The sequence below is a fragment of the Stenella coeruleoalba genome, assembly GCF_951394435.1.
Source record: "Stenella coeruleoalba genome assembly, chromosome: 16".
NCBI lineage: Eukaryota > Metazoa > Chordata > Mammalia > Artiodactyla > Delphinidae > Stenella > Stenella coeruleoalba.
In genome coordinates this window covers 77,188,706-77,207,327 of record NC_137162.1, presented here as the reverse complement: position 1 = coordinate 77,207,327, position 18,622 = coordinate 77,188,706, and the positions used below count along the sequence as shown (strand labels likewise).

The 18,622-nt window shown below is 48.2% G+C and overlaps 1 protein-coding gene across 4 annotated transcripts in view; it reads left to right on the top strand.

The window, feature by feature from the left end:
- Positions 1–18,622, top strand: part of MTR (5-methyltetrahydrofolate-homocysteine methyltransferase) — a 163,096-nt gene that overhangs the window by 85,990 nt on the left and 58,484 nt on the right. For 3 of the 4 annotated variants that reach the window (XM_079899952.1, XM_079899951.1, XM_079899953.1), the window contains 3 exons: positions 164–284; positions 4,371–4,418; positions 8,647–8,728. In XM_079899952.1, coding sequence (XP_079756078.1) covers positions 164–284; positions 4,371–4,418; positions 8,647–8,728 — 251 coding nt within the window. The remainder of the gene's footprint in view (positions 1–163; positions 285–4,370; positions 4,419–8,646; positions 8,729–18,622) is intronic. The other variant, XM_079899954.1, reaches the window with a different exon arrangement.

Here is an 18,622-nt window from a genome sequence, read left to right as displayed (position 1 = left end):
AAATAAATTGAAAACCCCAGTCAGAAGAGAAGCCTCAGAATTAGAAATTGGGAATTTATCTTCTGTCTTGTGGTCTTTATTACAAAGTTTTGAAAATGAGTCTTCATACTTTTCCTCTCATCCTCCGTCTCACTGTCCTTTTTTCTCTTTTTTTAAATAATAGATATAATTGGCCTGTCAGGACTAATCACTCCTTCCCTGGATGAAATGATTTTCGTTGCTAAGGAAATGGAGAGATTAGCTATAAAGATTCCGTTGTTGATTGGAGGAGCTACCACTTCGAGGTAAGTCATGCTACTGAGCTTTGTGCTTCCCTTAAATTCTCTTAAATGCCAGCATTTAAAAACAGTGATAAAACCTGACTTTTTTTCTTATGCATAGTGCATTGGCTTCTTATTATATAAATACATGAACTTTCCAGCCTTCACACCACGAGAGCCAGAATCATTTGGGGGCCTGCTGCAGGAAACTCCTCTGTCATCTACCCCCTCTCCCTGTTTTTGGATTCCTTTGGCCTGCAGTCCTCTTTTCCTTCATCTTCTCACCTCCCATTCAGTTCCTGAGACTTCTAACGAACACTTATCCTCTTGAAATCAAACTGAGTGGAGAAGCTGTGTTTTTTGGTACAAAAACACTGCTTGAACTTTAGCCCACTCTCTGTCTTGAAGCAGGTATCTGACTGAATAATTACAGGTTCTCTTGAAGAAACTCCGACCTTGTAATAGTTGAGATAGAAAGCTGACCTAGAGAGAATGAATCAGAGGATCACTTTGGGAAGTTGTTTCTGAAAGAGAGACCTTTGGGGAACCTTTGGGTCAAATAATTTAAAGAGAAAGTTCAAATTCGGTCACATGATTATTATTCAGTTTGTCGGATTTCTCCTGGGGTCACGATCATAATGATATTTGGTGAGAGGTATGTTAATTATGGGTATTAGACTTTAAAAAAATTTTTATTTTATATTGGAGTGTAGTTGATTAACAATGTTGTGTTAGTTTCAGGTGTACAGCAGAGTGATTTAGTTGTACATACACGTAGATCCATTCTTTTTCAAATTCTTTTCCCATTTAGGTTGTTAGGTAATGTTGAGCAGAGTTCCATGGATATTAGATTTCTCATGACACATTCCTTATGCCCCATGTAGTTCACTTTGGCAGGGAGCAGTGCCCAGGAGGAGCATTGACCTTGATGGTCACACAAGCATGCAGTTTACTTTTCTGATACAATATACAGTAGATGTGGGACAAAGCTATTCCAGAGTTCCTTTCACTCTGGAAACAACTGTATGTTAAGCCATTTGTATTAGGGATCTCCACAGAAACAGGATCAGTAAGGGGTGTGTGCGTGTGTGTGTGTGTGTGTGTATCTATACAGGGGGTGTGGGGGAAGGGAGGGAGAGTGATTGATTTTAAGGAACTGGCTTATGCGATATGGGGGCAGGTATGTCTGAAATCTACAGGGAACATGGGCAGACTGGAGGCCAGGCAAGAGTTGCTGTTGTATCTTGAGTCCACAGGCAGTCTGGAGGCAGAAGGCCTTCTTCCTCTGGCGACTGCAGCCTTTTCTCTTAAGGTCTTTAATTGATTGGATGAGGCCCACCCACACGGAGGACAATCTGCTTTACTCAGAGCCTACTGATTTAAATGTTAATCATATCTAAAAAATACCTTCACAGAAACATCTAGATTGTTGTTTGACCAAAAACTGGGTACCATGGCCTACCCAAATTGGCACATAAAATTGACCATCCTTCCATTTATAACCTGAATGGACCATGTTCATGAATAGTCAGGGTTCTATGTCATGTATCCACTAATTACTTTTCATACTTGAAGGACTCAGTAGTGTGGCTATCGTTGCTCACATTAGAAAACTAGGTTTGTTTTTCCCCGAAGGACTTACCCACTAGGATACTGGCAGATCGTTCTCCAGGGATATGACCAACCATCGATAACTGAGGTTTCAGTGAGCATGGTTGTGGGTACTTGATGATTATAGTGTGAATATTCATTAGCTTAGCAAAGAGAATGGTAAGGGAATCTACAGATTATTGTCAAAATGAAAGACCTTTTAAAATCATGGTTGTAAAAGAGGATAAATAAATACTTAAATGAGCAGATGTAATGAAATGCATTATGAGTTATGTAAATGTGATGCTGGTTTCCAAATGAGAACCACTTTATGTGGACACTGCACTCGGGAATTCAATACCAGGAAACCACATATTGCTACTTGTGCAAGTTGGAATGTTACCAATAGTTAATTCTACTGTATCTCTTACCAAGTAAGAGCCACCAGATTAAAGAGGTTTCTTAAAAAATAACCAGAAGTAACATGACTAACCTCTCAGGATACATCATTGGCAAACTTAGCCATAAAGGACTCTTATGGCTATGACTCTATACCAGTTATAACCTGGTATATCAAGTTAAAATTAATCATATCAGAAATCACCCACAGTCTTAGTGCTATTGTAGAATATCTATTCTCATCATCTGGGAAACTAAATGTGTTCCTCCAAGGAGAGAGAAATCTGGATCCCATGACCTCCCAAGGTCTCTTTAACTCTCTGATGTTTGTTTCTCGATGAGCTTTTCTGGTTCTATTCTCTTCCATGCCTGTTGCAGTTTCTGAAAAATTATTTAGAAAATAAAAGCCAGTAGTGATGCTTCCAGGTAACCATCCCCTTCTCCATTGTGGTGCAAGGGCAGCCTTTGAAAAACAGATTCTCGTGCAGCCTCCAGGAATGTCAGTGTAAAATTCCCCCTTCTGCCTTCATTTTAAAGTGGTGACAGTGGGTGAGGTCTCAGACCTGGAGGCTTGCTTCGTCAAGCCCTCTTATTTAAGTAAGCACTTTTGCTAAGTATAGCACTCATGTAGAAAAGTACACAAGTCACAGGTAAACAACTTGATGAATTTTTTAAAAAATGAAACCACCCATGTAATAACCCCCAGATCAAGAAATAGAACATTAATGACACTCTGGGAACTTCATTGGATCCCCCGACCTAGTCATTCTATCTTCTATCACCACAGTTTGGTTTTGTCTGCATTTCAACTTTGTGTAAGTGGAATCCTACTGTAGTATTCATTCTTCTGTGTCTCGCTCAACATTACGTCTTTAAGGCCTAAACTCATTATTACAGTAGCGTTTTTGTTTTTTTTCCCATTGTGGTATAATATTGCATTGTATTATGCCCTCTGGCTTATTTATCCATGCTAGTGTTGGTGGACATTTGGGTTTTTCCAGTTTGGGGCTATTACACAGAATGCTGCTATGTATGTGTTTCTGCCCTGAAGCAGACTTGCTGGGTCACAGAATATGCATATGGTCATCGGCATTAGATATTTTTTCTAAAGTGATTTTATTAATTTATACTCCCACCGGCAATTAAGATATTTCCAATTATTCCACATCCTTTTCAGTTTTATCCATTTTAGTGTGTGCGTAACAATATCTTGCTAAGGTCTTCATTTGTATTTCTCTACTGACTAATGATGTTGAGTACCTTTTCATGTGTATATTGACCACTTGGATATGCTTTTTAAATCTTTTTTTTTTAATTAGGTATTCTGCCCTTTTTATTCTTTTACTGATTTGTATGCATTCTTTATATTGGAAACAAGACTCTTTATCAGAAATATGTATTGCAAATAGAGTTTTCCAATATGGCTTACCTTTTGCTGTCTTAGTGGTATTTTGGGTAACAAAAGTTCTTCATTTTCATGAAGTCTGATTTATCGATCTCTTTATGGTTAGTGCTTTTCGCATCTGTGTAAGAAGGCTTCTACCCTAGGAGAGTCAGCTTTGCTAGAAAGCATTTGGGAGTTTGAATGTCTCAGAAGTCATCTGAGAACGCTTATCGTCACCTCCTACAGACCTGTGGAGGGCTCAGCAGAGGCCCAGTTCTTTCCTTTGCTGTTTTTGATCAAATGGAGGCTCAGGACTTCCAAATTCTCATGAAAGCAGATCTGTGAGGGGAATAGCAGCATGGCTTTTCCAAACCTCAGGGGCCTGAGGTAGGTAGCGTGAGAGAATTAGAACTGTACCCCCAAGACACGAAATGAGGCTTGAGGATAGATCCTTGGAGAGGCTGAAAGGGTTATACAGATTTGGGGTCATATGTGGGTAGAAATCTGTTTGGAATGGCCCTTTTTAACCTGTAGCTATAAGAGACTAGAAAACTGAATTTTCTCCTGTCTGTAATACAGATGGTTTTGTATCACAAACTAGAAATGACTTTAATGGAAATCTGGCCCTTTTAGCTACAGAACTTCTCAAGGGCACAAGTCTGGCAGTTAGCTCTCAATTTTTAACTGGTTTAAAGCCAATAACTGCAAAGTGTCTTTTTCAATTATCTTTTGTGTAGTTTAAACTTGGAGAATTCAACAGGAAGTCACATTGCTCAAAGCTGGAGGTAATTTTCTGAGTTTTCTGTTGTTTTTTTTTTTTAACTGCTGTGAGGTAAGGTGCTGAATTACATAACTGATAATATTTTCCTCTGTATAGGATTTCAAAGAATGAATTTTACATGCTAATCTCACTCCTGATTCCATCTTTTTTTAAAATAAATTTATTTATTCAATTTATTTATTATTTTTGGCTGCGTTGGATCTTTGTTGCTGTGTGCGGGCTTTTTACTAGTTGCAGCGAGCGGGGCCTACTCTTCGTTGCGGTGTGTGGGCTTCTCATTGCAGTGGCTTCTCTTGTTGTGGAGCACAGGCTCTAGGCGTGCGGGCTTTAGTAGTTGTGGCTCCCGGGCTTCAGTACTTGTGGCTTGAGGGCTCTAGAGCGCAGGCTCAGTAGTTGTGGCGCAAGGGCTTAGTTGTTCTGTGGCATGTGGGATCTTCCTGGACCAGGGCTCGAAACCGTGTCCCCTGCATTGGCAGGCGGATTCTTTTTTTTTTTTTTTTTTTTTGTGGTACGCGGGCCTCTCACTGTTCTGGCCTCTCCCGTTGCGGAGCACAGGCTCCAGACACGCAGGCTCAGCGGCCATGGCTCACCGGCCCAGCCGCTCCGCGGCATGTGGGATCCTCCCAGACCGGGGCAAGAACCCGCGTCCCCTGCATCGGCAGGCAGACTCCCAACCACTGCGCCACCAGGGAAGCCTGGCAGGCGGATTCTTAACCACAGCGCCACCAGGGAAGCCCTCCTGATTCCATCTTAATTTTCCCATCCTTATTTCCCGTTTTCTCTCATTTTTTCTCATCAAATTTTAAGTTTTGGTTATGCTGCATTTATGTAAAACACTAGTTCTGAGATAGGGTATGACATGAAATAAGTGCTTGTTCTTTTTTTTTTTTTTTTATTGCGGTACCACGGGCCTCTCACTGTTGCCTCTCCCGTTGCGGAGCACAGGCTCCGGACGCGCAGGCCCAGTGGCCATGGCTCACGGGCCCAGCCGCTCCGCGGCATGTGGGATCCTCCCGGACTGGGGCACGAACCTGTGTCCCCTGCATCGGCAGGCGGGCTCTCAACCACTGTGCCACTAGTGAAGCCCGGAGTGCTTGTTCTTTTTCAGAGTGTTAAAAAAGATCTTCTAAGGCTAACATGATCATGCCTATTTGGCTGGTGTGGGAGGTGACTAATTAAATCCTAAATGTTGACTAGTGACTTAGCAGAGATGGATTTGAGATTCAGCCTCAGCGTTTAGCCCTTTGCCCTAGGTACGTAGGAAGGGGAGGAGAGTTTCTACTGTTTTGCATCTTTTCAGACTTCAGAAAGAAATCTTTCAGCTGGAGAAGTTCGTGTAAACGGGAGCTTAGAAAAAAGTGGAATCATTGTCAAACTGGAAGCACTGTTTTTTTTGTTTTTTAAGTAATGATGTGGTATTTTTATTTTTATATTTTGCGGTACGCGGGCCTCTCACTGTTGTGGCCTCTCCCGTTGCGGAACACAGGCTCCGGACGCGCAGGCTCAGCGGCCATGGCTCACGGGCCCAGCCGCTCCGCGGCATGTGGGATCTTCCCAGACCAGGGCACGAACCCGTGTCCCCTGCATCGGCAGGCAGACTCTCAACCACTGCGCCACCAGGGAAGCCCTGATGTGGTATTTTGTTTGTTTGTTTACTTTGGCTGCACTGCGCGGCATGGGGGATATTAGTTCCCCGACCAGGGATGGAACCTTCACCCTCTGCAGTGGAAGCGCAGAGTCTTAACCACTGGACTGCCAGGGAAGTCCCCGGAAGCACCCTGATAGCTGGGCAAGCTCAAATTTCATACCTGTGCTCATCCAGCTTGGACAGTGTTTGCGCTGGAAGGGAGCACTTTGATTTGTTTTGTTTTGTCTTTTTAGATCATGAAATCCATCCATTTCTTCTCAGTTCCCTTTCCCAGAAGATCATCAAAGAGAGAATGGCCAGAATTACACTGAGAACCCTTGGATACTTACTAAATATCAATTATATTGATTTAAACATTGTAAATTTTACTGGCTGTCCTTAAAAGATATGTCACTGAAGTTACGTCAGGCTTAAAACATTGTTTCCTGGGGGAACTTCATGCAGAAGAAAGACTGAGGTATATTTGTGTGTCTCTAGTTACTAAGGAAGCATCTGAGGAAGAGGACGCATACAGAGTCTAACTTGTGTTTTGAAACTGGAAGCAACATCTTCTTTATAACTTTTCCTACTGTTTGAAAATCTTCACTCCCTCATAGACTACCCAAGATATTTTCAGAATCTTCGGTCCCCAAACACACAATAGGCACAAAACGGGTCCTGAGGAGGCAGTGGTGTTCTTTAGGCTGCTCCAGGGCCGAGATGCAGCTCCCCCTGCTGGTGGGCCTCCCAGTCCAGAAGGCATCTCCTGCGCTAAGTGGCCTAGGCCTCAACTTCCATCTCACAGCCCAGTTCTGGTGGATTATGGCTTTAGACCTTTGCTTCCTATTTATGCACAGAAATATGCTTAGAAAGGGGACAGGTGAAATGTTAGAGGCCTTGTCTGTCTCATTATGAATAAGTCTTTAGAGCCTTCCCTTAGAAGCCTCTTAAAAACACACTCACACAAATAATGCACCTTTAATATTCTCTTGGTTTTTAAAAATTACCTCAGTAATCCACACTTATTAGAACATGTCAGACAATTCAGAGGAATGGAAAGTAAAATTAGTCTCTCCCTTCCCACTTTCAGTCCCAGTTCTAACCTCCGTATAACCAGTGCTGACTCTTTGATGTCTGTTTCTCTGTGTTTTCTAAATATACAGACACTTATATACAAGTTGATTGGTTGGGGCAGATTGAGGGTGGTAGTGTTTTGTTTATTTTTGGCTGCATTGGGTCTTCGTTGCTGCGTGCAGGGTTTCTCTGCTTGTGGCGAGCGGGGACTACTCTTCGTTGTGGTGCACGGGCTTCTCACTGCGGTGGCTTCTCTTGTTGCGGAGCATGGGCTCTTGGCGTGCAGGCTTCAGTATTTGTGGCATATGGGCTCAGTAGTTGTGGTGCATGGGCTTAGTTGTTCCGCAGCATGTGGGATCTTCCCGGACCGGGGCTCGAATCCGTGTCCCCTGCATTGGCAGGCAGATTCTTAACCACTGTGCCACCAGGGAAGCCCTGTTTTGTTTCTTTTTAAAATAAAATTGTATTAAACATACTGTTTTGCTACTTTAGTTTTTCCTTATAAAGTAGCATATTCTGGACATCTTTCCAAATGAAAATACATTTTAGTTGAGGGGAAAGAATATGAAAGTATCTGACTTGGGGAAAGTTGCTGCTACATTAAGGGGGAAGGAAGGAGAAGAAAAGACTGGGAACACTGTCCATCTTGTGGAAACGACTGTTGTCACCCTTTTATGTGGAATTGTGGCAAAGTTCACACTTCTGTCCCAGCTTCAGGGTCCTGGTTTAACTACAGTAGCGTAGGGTGTATACATTTTCAGTTCTCACTTTAATATGTTATGTTCCGTAATGAAATAGCAGATGTGTAGCCTATGCTATTGCTATAAACATTCAGCAATCAGAGGGCAATTTTGTGGTAAAATTAGGTAATTTTAAGGATTAAAGGGTGTTTCTTCCTCAGAACTGACATTTTCAAGTTTGGCAAAAGGGATTTGGGGCTGAGCTAGTGTTAGGATAAGATACTGTTGCTTTGGCCTCTCTGTGTTACTTTGTGTTGAATTTATTTACGGTCCAAGACTCCTTTGTACAAGTACAAGGTGGGCTTGAGGTGGAGAGGTGTTATTGTCTCCCGGGGTCAGGGAGCAGCAGCTGGGGAGTGGTGACCCGTAGCCCCTGCCAGTGTCTGGTTCTCCAGGGCTCCTGGCTGGAGGCCTAGCTCATCGGCAGGAAGAAACGCCACTTGACCTTTATGACAGCAAAGTGCTGTGCCTGGGCCGGTCCGTTCCCTTACTTCAGACAGGCTGCTAGTACAGAGAGCTGAGGACACCACCCTTCTCATTTTCTCCTAGGTTTCTTTGTAGTCTGGGCCAAAAATCCATGCCTTTTTCCCCTTGGCTTCCCCCTCTTAGGGTGGGGAGAAAGTCATTCTCATTTTCCAAGGGAAATTTGGAGTTCAATATTTATAACTACCTCGAAATCTTTCTCTGGAAGGCACTGTAGAATCACATTATCTCTAATGGTTCTGAACGAGACTTGTGTAGGAACTGTCAGCCCTGACGGATGTGTTTTTCTCCCTGACGCCTCTTTTCAGAACCCACACAGCAGTTAAAATAGCCCCAAGATACAGCGCGCCTGTGATCCACGTCCTGGACGCATCTAAGAGCGTGGTGGTGGTAAGTGTGGGCCTCGCGTTGTTTCAGAGCTCCTGTGAAGGCAAAACAGAGAGCGCTGAGAGTTAGAGCTGCTATGAAGGGGCAACAGAGAGCGCTGCGATTTAGTCAGAGCTGCTGTGAAGGGGCGACAGAGAGCACTGAGAGATAGAGCTGCTGTGAGGGGCAACAGAGAGCGCTGAGAGTTAGAGCTGATCTGAAGGGTCAACAGAAAGCACTGAGAGTTAGAGCTGCTATGAAGGGGCAACACAGAGCGCTGAGATTTAGTCAGAGCTGCTATGAAGAAGCAACAGAGAGGACTGAGAGTTATAGCTGTTGTGAAGGGACAACAGATAGCTGTGAGAGGTAGTTAGAGCTGCTGAGACCGGGCAACAGAGAGAGGTGAGAGTTAGAACTGCGTTGAAGCGGCAACACAGAGCGCTGAGATTTAGTCAGAGCTGCTCTGAAGGGCAACAGAGCTGCTGAGAGTTAGAGATGCGTTGAAGGGGCAACAGAGCTCGCTGAGGTTTACAGCTGCCATGAAGGGGCAACGGAGCGCGCTTAGAAGTAGAGCTGCTCTGAAGGAGCAAACAGACCACTGAGAGTTAGAGCTGCTGTGGAGGGGAAACAGAGAGCACGGAGATTTAGTCAGAGCTGCTCTGAAGGGCAACAGAGAGCGCTGAGAGTTAGAGCTTCGTTAAAGGGGCAACACAGAGTGCTGTGAGTTAGAGCTGCACTGAAGGGGCAAATGAGAGCGCTTAGCGTTAGAGCTGCTGTGAAGGGGCAACAAACAACACTGGAAGTTAGAGCTGCTGAGAAGGGGCAACTGAGAGCACTTAGACTTACAGCCGCTGTGAAGGGGCAACAGAGAGCACAGACATTCAGGGCTGCTATGAAGGGGAAAGAGAGTGGTGAGAGTTACAGCTGTTGTGAAGGGGAAACAGAGCTCCCTGAGGTTTAGAGCTGCTGTAAAGTGGCCACAGAAAGCGCTGAGATTTAGTGCTACTCTGAAGGGCAACAGAGCACGCTGAGAGTTAGAGCTGCTGTGAAGGGGCAACAGAGCTCCCTGAGGTTTAGAGCTGCTGTGAAGGGGCAACTGAGAGCGCTTAGAATTAGAGCTGCTCTCAAGTAGCAAACAGAGTGGTGAGAGTTAGAGCTCCTGTGAAGGGGCAATAGAGAGCGCTGAGAGTTAAAGCTGCCTTGGGGAAACAGAGTGCGCTGAGATTTAGTCAGAGCTGCTCTGAAGGGCAACAGAGTGTTCTGAGAGTTAGAGCTGCTCTGAAGGGGCAATAAAGAGTGCTGAGAATTAGAACTGCATTGAAGTGGCAACACAGGGCGCTGAGAGTTAGAGCTGCTGTGAAGGGGCAACGGAGAGCGCTGATTTATTGCTGTTGTGAAGGGGCAGTAAAGAGTGGTGAGCATTAGAGCTGCGTTGAAGGGGCAACACAGGGCGCTGAGAGTTAGAGCTGCTGGGAAGGGGCAACCGGGAGCGCTGAGAGTTAGTCAGACTGATCTGAAGGGTCAACAGAAAGCACGGAGAGTTAGTCAGAGCTGCTCTGAAGGGCAACAGAGCGCGCTGAGAGTTAGAACTGCTGTGAACCTCGGTGAGGTTTAGAGCTGCTGTGAAGGGGCAACTGAGAGGGCTTAGAATTAGAGCTGCTCTGAAGAAGCAAACAGAGCGCTGAGAGATTGAGCTGCTGTGGAGGGGAAACAGAGAGCGCTGAGATTTAGTCAGAGCTGCTCTGAAGGGCAACAGAGAGCGCTGAGAGAGCTTCTGTGAAGGGGCAACACAGAGCGCTGAGATTTAGTGAGAACTGCACTGAAGGGGCAACAGCGAGCGCTGAGAGTTAGAGCTGCGTTGAAGGGGCAACAGAGAGCGTTGAGAGTCAGGGCTGCTGTGAAGCGGAAAAAGAATGGTGAGAGTTAGAGCTGTTGTGAAGGGGCAACACACAGCGCTGAGAGTTAGAGCTGCTGTGAAGGGGCAGCAGAGCTCGCTGAGGTTCAGAGCTGCTGTGAAGGGGCAACTGAGAGCACTTAGAGTTAAAGCCGCTGTGAAGGGGCCACAGAGAGCGTAGAGAGTAAGGGCTGCTGTGAAGCGGAAACACAGATTGGTGAGAGAGCTGCTGTGAAGGGGAAACAGAGAGTGATGAGAGTTACAGCTGTTTTGAAGGGGCAACACACAGCGCTGAGATTTAGTCAGAGCTGCTCTGAAGGGCAACAGAGCGCTCTGAGAGTTAGAGCTGCTGTGAAGGGGCCACAGAAAGCGCTGAGATTTAGTCAGTGCTTCTCTGAAGGGCAACAGAGCGCGCTGAGAGTTAGAGCTGCTGTGAAGGGGCCACAGAAAGCGCTGAGATTTAGTCAGTGCTTCTCTGAAGGGCAACAGAGCGCGCTGAGAGTTAGAGCTGCTGTGAAGGGACAACAGAGAGCCTAGAGATTTAGTCAGAGCTCCTCTGAAAGGGCAACAGAGCGCTCTGAGAGTTAGAGCTGCTGTGAAGGGGCCACAGAAAGCGCTGAGATTTAGTCAGTGCTACTCTGAAGGGCAACAGAGCGCGCTGAGAGTTAGAGCTGCTGTGAAGGGGCCACAGAAAGCGCTGAGATTTAATCAGTGCTACTCTGAAGGGCAACAGAGCGCGCTGAGAGTTAGAGCTGCTGTGAAGGGGCAACAGAGAGCCTAGAGATTTAGTCAGAGCTCCTCTGAAGGGGCAACAGAGCGCTGTGAAAGTTAGAGCAGCTGTGAAGGGGCCACAGAAAGCGCTGAGATTTAGTGCTACTCTGAAGGGCAACAGAGCGCGCTGAGAGTTAGAGCTGCTGTGAAGGGGAAACAGAGTGGTGAGAGTTACAGCTGTTGTGAAGGGGCAACACACAGCGCTGAGATTCAGAGCTGCTGTGAAGGGGCAACACAGATCGCTGAGATTTAGTCAGAGCTCCTCTGAAGGGGCAACAGAGCGCTCTGAGAGTTAGAACTGCTGTGAAGGGGCCACAGAAAACGCTGTGATTTAGTGCTACTCTGAAGGGCAACAGAGCGCGCTGAGAGTTAGAGCTGCTGTGAAGGGGAAACAGAGTGGTGAGAGTTACAGCTGTTGTGAAGGGGCAACACACAGCGCTGAGATTCAGAGCTGCTGTGAAGGGGCAACACAGCACACTGAGATTTAGTGAGAGCTGCAGTGAAGGGGCAACAGCGAGCGCTGAGCGTTAGAGCTGCGTTGAAGGGGCAACAGAGCTCGCTGAGGTTTACAGCTGCTGTGAAGGGGCAACTGAGAGCGCCTAGAATTAGAGCTGCTCTCAATTAGCAAACAGAGCGGTGAGAGTTAGGGCTCCTGTGAAGGGGCAATAGAGAGCGCTGAGAGTTAAAGCTGCCTTGGGGAAACAGAGCACTGAGATTTAGTCAGAGCTACTCTGAAGGGCAAGAGAGAGCGGTGAGAGTTAGAGCTGCGTTAAAGTGGGAACAGAGAGTGCTGTGAGTTATAGAGCTGCATTGAAGGGGCAACTGTGAGCACTTAGAGTTAAAGCCGCTGTGAAGGGGCAACAGAGAACGTAGAGAGTCAGGGCTGCTGTGAAGCGGAAACAGAGATTGGTGAGAGTTAGAGCTGCTGTGAAGGGGAAACAGAGAGTGATGAGAGTTACAGCTGTTGTGAAGGGGCAACACACAGCGCTGACATTTAGAGGTGCTGTGAAGGGGCAACACAGATCGCTGAGATTTAATCAGAGCTCCTCTGAAGGGGCAACAGAACGCTCTGAGAGTTAGAGCTGCTGTGAAGGGGCCACAGAAAGCGCTGAGATTTAGTGCTACTCTGAAGGGCAACAGAGCGCGCTGAGAGTTAGAGCTGCTGTGAAGGGGCAACAGAGCGTGCTGAGAGAGATTCTGTGAAGGGGCAACACAGCGCACTGCGATTTAGTCAGAGCTGCACTGAAGGGGCAACAGCGAGCGCTGAGAGTTAGAGGTGCGTTGAAAGGGCAACACAGAGCGTTGAGAGTCAGGGCTGCTGTGAAACGGAAACAATGGTGAGAGTTAGAGCTGTTGTGAAGGGGAAACAGAGAGTGATGAGAGTTAGAGCTGCTGTGAAGGGGCAACAGAGCTCGCTGAGGTTCAGAGCTGCTCTGAAGGGGCAACAGAGCGCTCTGAGAGTTAGTGCTGCTGTGAAGGGGCCACAGAAAGAGCTGAGATTTAGTGCTACTCTGAAGGGCAACAGAGCGCGCTGAGAGTTAGAGCTGCTGTGAAGGGGAAACAGAGTGGTGAGAGTTACAGCTGCTGTGAAGGGGCAACACACAGCCCTGAGATTTAGAGCTGCTGTGAAGGGGCAACACAGATCGCTGAGATTTAGTCAGAGCTCCTCTGAAGGGGCAACAGAGCGCGCTGAGAGTTAGAGCTGCTGTGAAGGGGCAACAGAGCGTGCTGAGAGAGTTTCTGTGAAGGGGCAACACAGCGCGCTGAGATTTAGTGAGAGCTGCAGTGAAGGGGCAACAGCGAGCGCTGAGCGTTAGAGCTGCGTTGAAGGGGCAACAGAGCTCGCTGAGGTTTACAGCTGCTGTGAAGGGGCAACTGAGAGCGCCTAGAATTAGAGCTGCTCTCAATTAGCAAACAGAGCGGTGAGAGTTAGAGCTCCTGTGAAGGGGCAATAGAGAGCGCTGAGAGTTAAAGCTGCCTTGGGGAAACAGAGCACTGAGATTTAGTCAGAGCTGCTCTGAAGGGCAACAGAGAGCGGTGAGAGTTAGAGCTGCGTTAAAGTGGGAACAGAGAGTGCTGTGAGTTATAGAGCTGCATTGAAGGGGCAACTGAGAGCGCTTAGAGTTAGAGCTGCTGTGAAGGGGAAACAGAGAGCTCTGAGAGTTAGAGCTGCGTTGAAGGGGCAGCAGAGCTCGCTGAGGTTCAGAGCTGCTCTGCAGGGGCAACAGAGCGCTCTGAGAGTTAGAGCTGCTGTGAAGGGGAAACAGAGTGGTGAGAGTTAGAGCTGCTGTGAAGGGGCAACAGAGAGCCTAGAGATTTAGTCAGAGATCCTCTGAAGGGGCAACAGAGCGCTCTGAGAGTTAGAGCTGCTGTGAAGGGGCCACAGAAAGCGCTGAGATTTAGTCAGTGCTACTCTGAAGGACAACAGAGCGCGCTGAGAGTAGAGCTGCTGTGAAGAGGCAACACAGCGCGCTGAGATTTAGTCAGAGCTTCAGTGAAGGGGCAACAGCGAGCGCTGAGAGTTACAGCTTCTATGAATGGGCAACAGAGCTCGCTGAGGTTTACAGCTGCTGTGAAGGGGAACTGAGAGTGCTTAGAATTAGAGCTGCTCTCAAGTAGCAAACAGAGCGGTGAGATTTAGAGCTCCTGTGAAGGGGCAATAGAGAGCACTGAGAGTTAAAGCTGCCTTGGGGAAATAGAGTGCGCTGAGATTTAGTCAGAGCTGCTCTGAAGGGCAACAGAGTGCTCTGAGAGTTAGAGCTGCTCTGAAGGGGCAATAAAGAGTGCTGAGAATTAGAACTGCATTGAAGTGGCAACACAGGGCGCTGAGAGTTAGAGCTGCTGTGAAGGGGCAATGGAGAGCGCTGATTTATTGCTGTTGTGAAGGGGCAGTAAAGAGTGGTGAGCATTAGAGCTGCGTTGAAGGGGCAACACAGGGCGCTGAGAGAGCTGCTGTGAAGGGGCAACCGGGAGCGCTGAGAGTTAGTAAGACTGATCTGAAGGGTCAACAGAAAGCACGGAGAGTTAGTCAGAGCTGCTCTGAAGGGCAACAGAGCGTGCTGAGAGTTAGAGCTGCTGTGAAGGGGCAACAGAGCGTGCTGAGAGAGATTCTGTGAAGGGGCAACACAGCGCACTGAGATTTAGTCAGAGCTGCACTGAAGGGGCAACAGCGAGCGCTGAGAGTTAGAGCTGCGTTGAAAGGGCAACACAGAGCGTTCAGAGTCAGGGCTGCTGTGAAGCGGAAACAGAATGGTGAGAGTTAGAGCTGTTGTGAGGGGGCAACACACAGCGCTGAGAGTTAGAGCTGCTGTGAAGGGGCAACAGAGAGCGTAGAGAGTCAGGGCTGCTGTGAAGTGGAAACAGAGATTGGTGAGAGTTAGAGCTGCTGTGAAGGGGAAACAGAGTGGAGAGAGTTAGAGCTGTTGTGAAGGGGCAACACATAGTGCTGAGAGTTAGAGCTGCCTGGAAGGGGCAACACAGAGCGCTGAGATTTAGTCAGAGCTGCTCTGAAGAGGCAACAGCGAGCGCTGAGAGTTAGAGCTGCTGTGAATCTCGGTGAGGTTAGAGCTGCTGTGAAGGGGCAACTGAGAGAGAAGGCTTAGAATTAGAGCTGCTCTGAAGAAGCAAACAGAGCGCTGAGAGATTGAGCTGCTGTGGAGGGGAAACAGAGCGCTGAGATTTAGTCAGAGCTGCTCTGAAGGGCAACAGAGAGCGCTGAGAGAGCTTCTGTGAAGGGGCAACACAGAGCGCTGAGATTTAGTGAGAGCTGCACTGAAGGGGCAACAGCGAGCGCTGAGAGTTAGAGCTGCGTTGAAGGGGCAACACGGTGTGCTGCGAGATAGAGCTGGTGTGAAGGAGCAACAGAGAGCGCTGAGATTTAGTCAGAGCTACAATGAAGGGTCAACAGAGCGCTGAGAGTTATAGTTGCTATGAATGGGCAACAGTGAGCGCTGAGTTACAGCTGTGTTGATGGGCAACCCAGAGCGTTGAGAGTGAGGGCTGCTGTGAAGCGGAAACAGAGCGGTGAGAGTTAGAGCTGCTGTGAAGGGGCCACAGAAAGCGCTGAGATTTAGTCAGTGCTTCTCTGAAGGGCAACAGAGCGCGCTGAGAGTTAGAGCTGCTGTGAAGGGACAACAGAGAGCCTAGAGATTTAGTCAGAGCTCCTCTGAAAGGGCAACAGAGCGCTCTGAGAGTTAGAGCTGCTGTGAAGGGGCCACAGAAAGCGCTGAGATTTAGTCAGTGCTACTCTGAAGGGCAACAGAGCGCGCTGAGAGTTAGAGCTGCTGTGAAGGGGCCACAGAAAGCGCTGAGATTTAATCAGTGCTACTCTGAAGGGCAACAGAGCGCGCTGAGAGTTAGAGCTGCTGTGAAGGGGCAACAGAGAGCCTAGAGATTTAGTCAGAGCTCCTCTGAAGGGGCAACAGAGCGCTGTGAAAGTTAGAGCAGCTGTGAAGGGGCCACAGAAAGCGCTGAGATTTAGTGCTACTCTGAAGGGCAACAGAGCGCGCTGAGAGTTAGAGCTGCTGTGAAGGGGAAACAGAGTGGTGAGAGTTACAGCTGTTGTGAAGGGGCAACACACAGCGCTGAGATTCAGAGCTGCTGTGAAGGGGCAACACAGATCGCTGAGATTTAGTCAGAGCTCCTCTGAAGGGGCAACAGAGCGCTCTGAGAGTTAGAACTGCTGTGAAGGGGCCACAGAAAACGCTGTGATTTAGTGCTACTCTGAAGGGCAACAGAGCGCGCTGAGAGTTAGAGCTGCTGTGAAGGGGAAACAGAGTGGTGAGAGTTACAGCTGTTGTGAAGGGGCAACACACAGCGCTGAGATTCAGAGCTGCTGTGAAGGGGCAACACAGCACACTGAGATTTAGTGAGAGCTGCAGTGAAGGGGCAACAGCGAGCGCTGAGCGTTAGAGCTGCGTTGAAGGGGCAACAGAGCTCGCTGAGGTTTACAGCTGCTGTGAAGGGGCAACTGAGAGCGCCTAGAATTAGAGCTGCTCTCAATTAGCAAACAGAGCGGTGAGAGTTAGGGCTCCTGTGAAGGGGCAATAGAGAGCGCTGAGAGTTAAAGCTGCCTTGGGGAAACAGAGCACTGAGATTTAGTCAGAGCTACTCTGAAGGGCAAGAGAGAGCGGTGAGAGTTAGAGCTGCGTTAAAGTGGGAACAGAGAGTGCTGTGAGTTATAGAGCTGCATTGAAGGGGCAACTGTGAGCACTTAGAGTTAAAGCCGCTGTGAAGGGGCAACAGAGAACGTAGAGAGTCAGGGCTGCTGTGAAGCGGAAACAGAGATTGGTGAGAGTTAGAGCTGCTGTGAAGGGGAAACAGAGAGTGATGAGAGTTACAGCTGTTGTGAAGGGGCAACACACAGCGCTGACATTTAGAGGTGCTGTGAAGGGGCAACACAGATCGCTGAGATTTAATCAGAGCTCCTCTGAAGGGGCAACAGAACGCTCTGAGAGTTAGAGCTGCTGTGAAGGGGCCACAGAAAGCGCTGAGATTTAGTGCTACTCTGAAGGGCAACAGAGCGCGCTGAGAGTTAGAGCTGCTGTGAAGGGGCAACAGAGCGTGCTGAGAGAGATTCTGTGAAGGGGCAACACAGCGCACTGCGATTTAGTCAGAGCTGCACTGAAGGGGCAACAGCGAGCGCTGAGAGTTAGAGGTGCGTTGAAAGGGCAACACAGAGCGTTGAGAGTCAGGGCTGCTGTGAAACGGAAACAATGGTGAGAGTTAGAGCTGTTGTGAAGGGGAAACAGAGAGTGATGAGAGTTAGAGCTGCTGTGAAGGGGCAACAGAGCTCGCTGAGGTTCAGAGCTGCTCTGAAGGGGCAACAGAGCGCTCTGAGAGTTAGTGCTGCTGTGAAGGGGCCACAGAAAGAGCTGAGATTTAGTGCTACTCTGAAGGGCAACAGAGCGCGCTGAGAGTTAGAGCTGCTGTGAAGGGGAAACAGAGTGGTGAGAGTTACAGCTGCTGTGAAGGGGCAACACACAGCCCTGAGATTTAGAGCTGCTGTGAAGGGGCAACACAGATCGCTGAGATTTAGTCAGAGCTCCTCTGAAGGGGCAACAGAGCGCGCTGAGAGTTAGAGCTGCTGTGAAGGGGCAACAGAGCGTGCTGAGAGAGTTTCTGTGAAGGGGCAACACAGCGCGCTGAGATTTAGTGAGAGCTGCAGTGAAGGGGCAACAGCGAGCGCTGAGCGTTAGAGCTGCGTTGAAGGGGCAACAGAGCTCGCTGAGGTTTACAGCTGCTGTGAAGGGGCAACTGAGAGCGCCTAGAATTAGAGCTGCTCTCAATTAGCAAACAGAGCGGTGAGAGTTAGAGCTCCTGTGAAGGGGCAATAGAGAGCGCTGAGAGTTAAAGCTGCCTTGGGGAAACAGAGCACTGAGATTTAGTCAGAGCTGCTCTGAAGGGCAACAGAGAGCGGTGAGAGTTAGAGCTGCGTTAAAGTGGGAACAGAGAGTGCTGTGAGTTATAGAGCTGCATTGAAGGGGCAACTGAGAGCGCTTAGAGTTAGAGCTGCTGTGAAGGGGAAACAGAGAGCTCTGAGAGTTAGAGCTGCGTTGAAGGGGCAGCAGAGCTCGCTGAGGTTCAGAGCTGCTCTGCAGGGGCAACAGAGCGCTCTGAGAGTTAGAGCTGCTGTGAAGGGGAAACAGAGTGGTGAGAGTTAGAGCTGCTGTGAAGGGGCAACAGAGAGCCTAGAGATTTAGTCAGAGATCCTCTGAAGGGGCAACAGAGCGCTCTGAGAGTTAGAGCTGCTGTGAAGGGGCCACAGAAAGCGCTGAGATTTAGTCAGTGCTACTCTGAAGGACAACAGAGCGCGCTGAGAGTAGAGCTGCTGTGAAGAGGCAACACAGCGCGCTGAGATTTAGTCAGAGCTTCAGTGAAGGGGCAACAGCGAGCGCTGAGAGTTACAGCTTCTATGAATGGGCAACAGAGCTCGCTGAGGTTTACAGCTGCTGTGAAGGGGAACTGAGAGTGCTTAGAATTAGAGCTGCTCTCAAGTAGCAAACAGAGCGGTGAGATTTAGAGCTCCTGTGAAGGGGCAATAGAGAGCACTGAGAGTTAAAGCTGCCTTGGGGAAATAGAGTGCGCTGAGATTTAGTCAGAGCTGCTCTGAAGGGCAACAGAGTGCTCTGAGAGTTAGAGCTGCTCTGAAGGGGCAATAAAGAGTGCTGAGAATTAGAACTGCATTGAAGTGGCAACACAGGGCGCTGAGAGTTAGAGCTGCTGTGAAGGGGCAATGGAGAGCGCTGATTTAT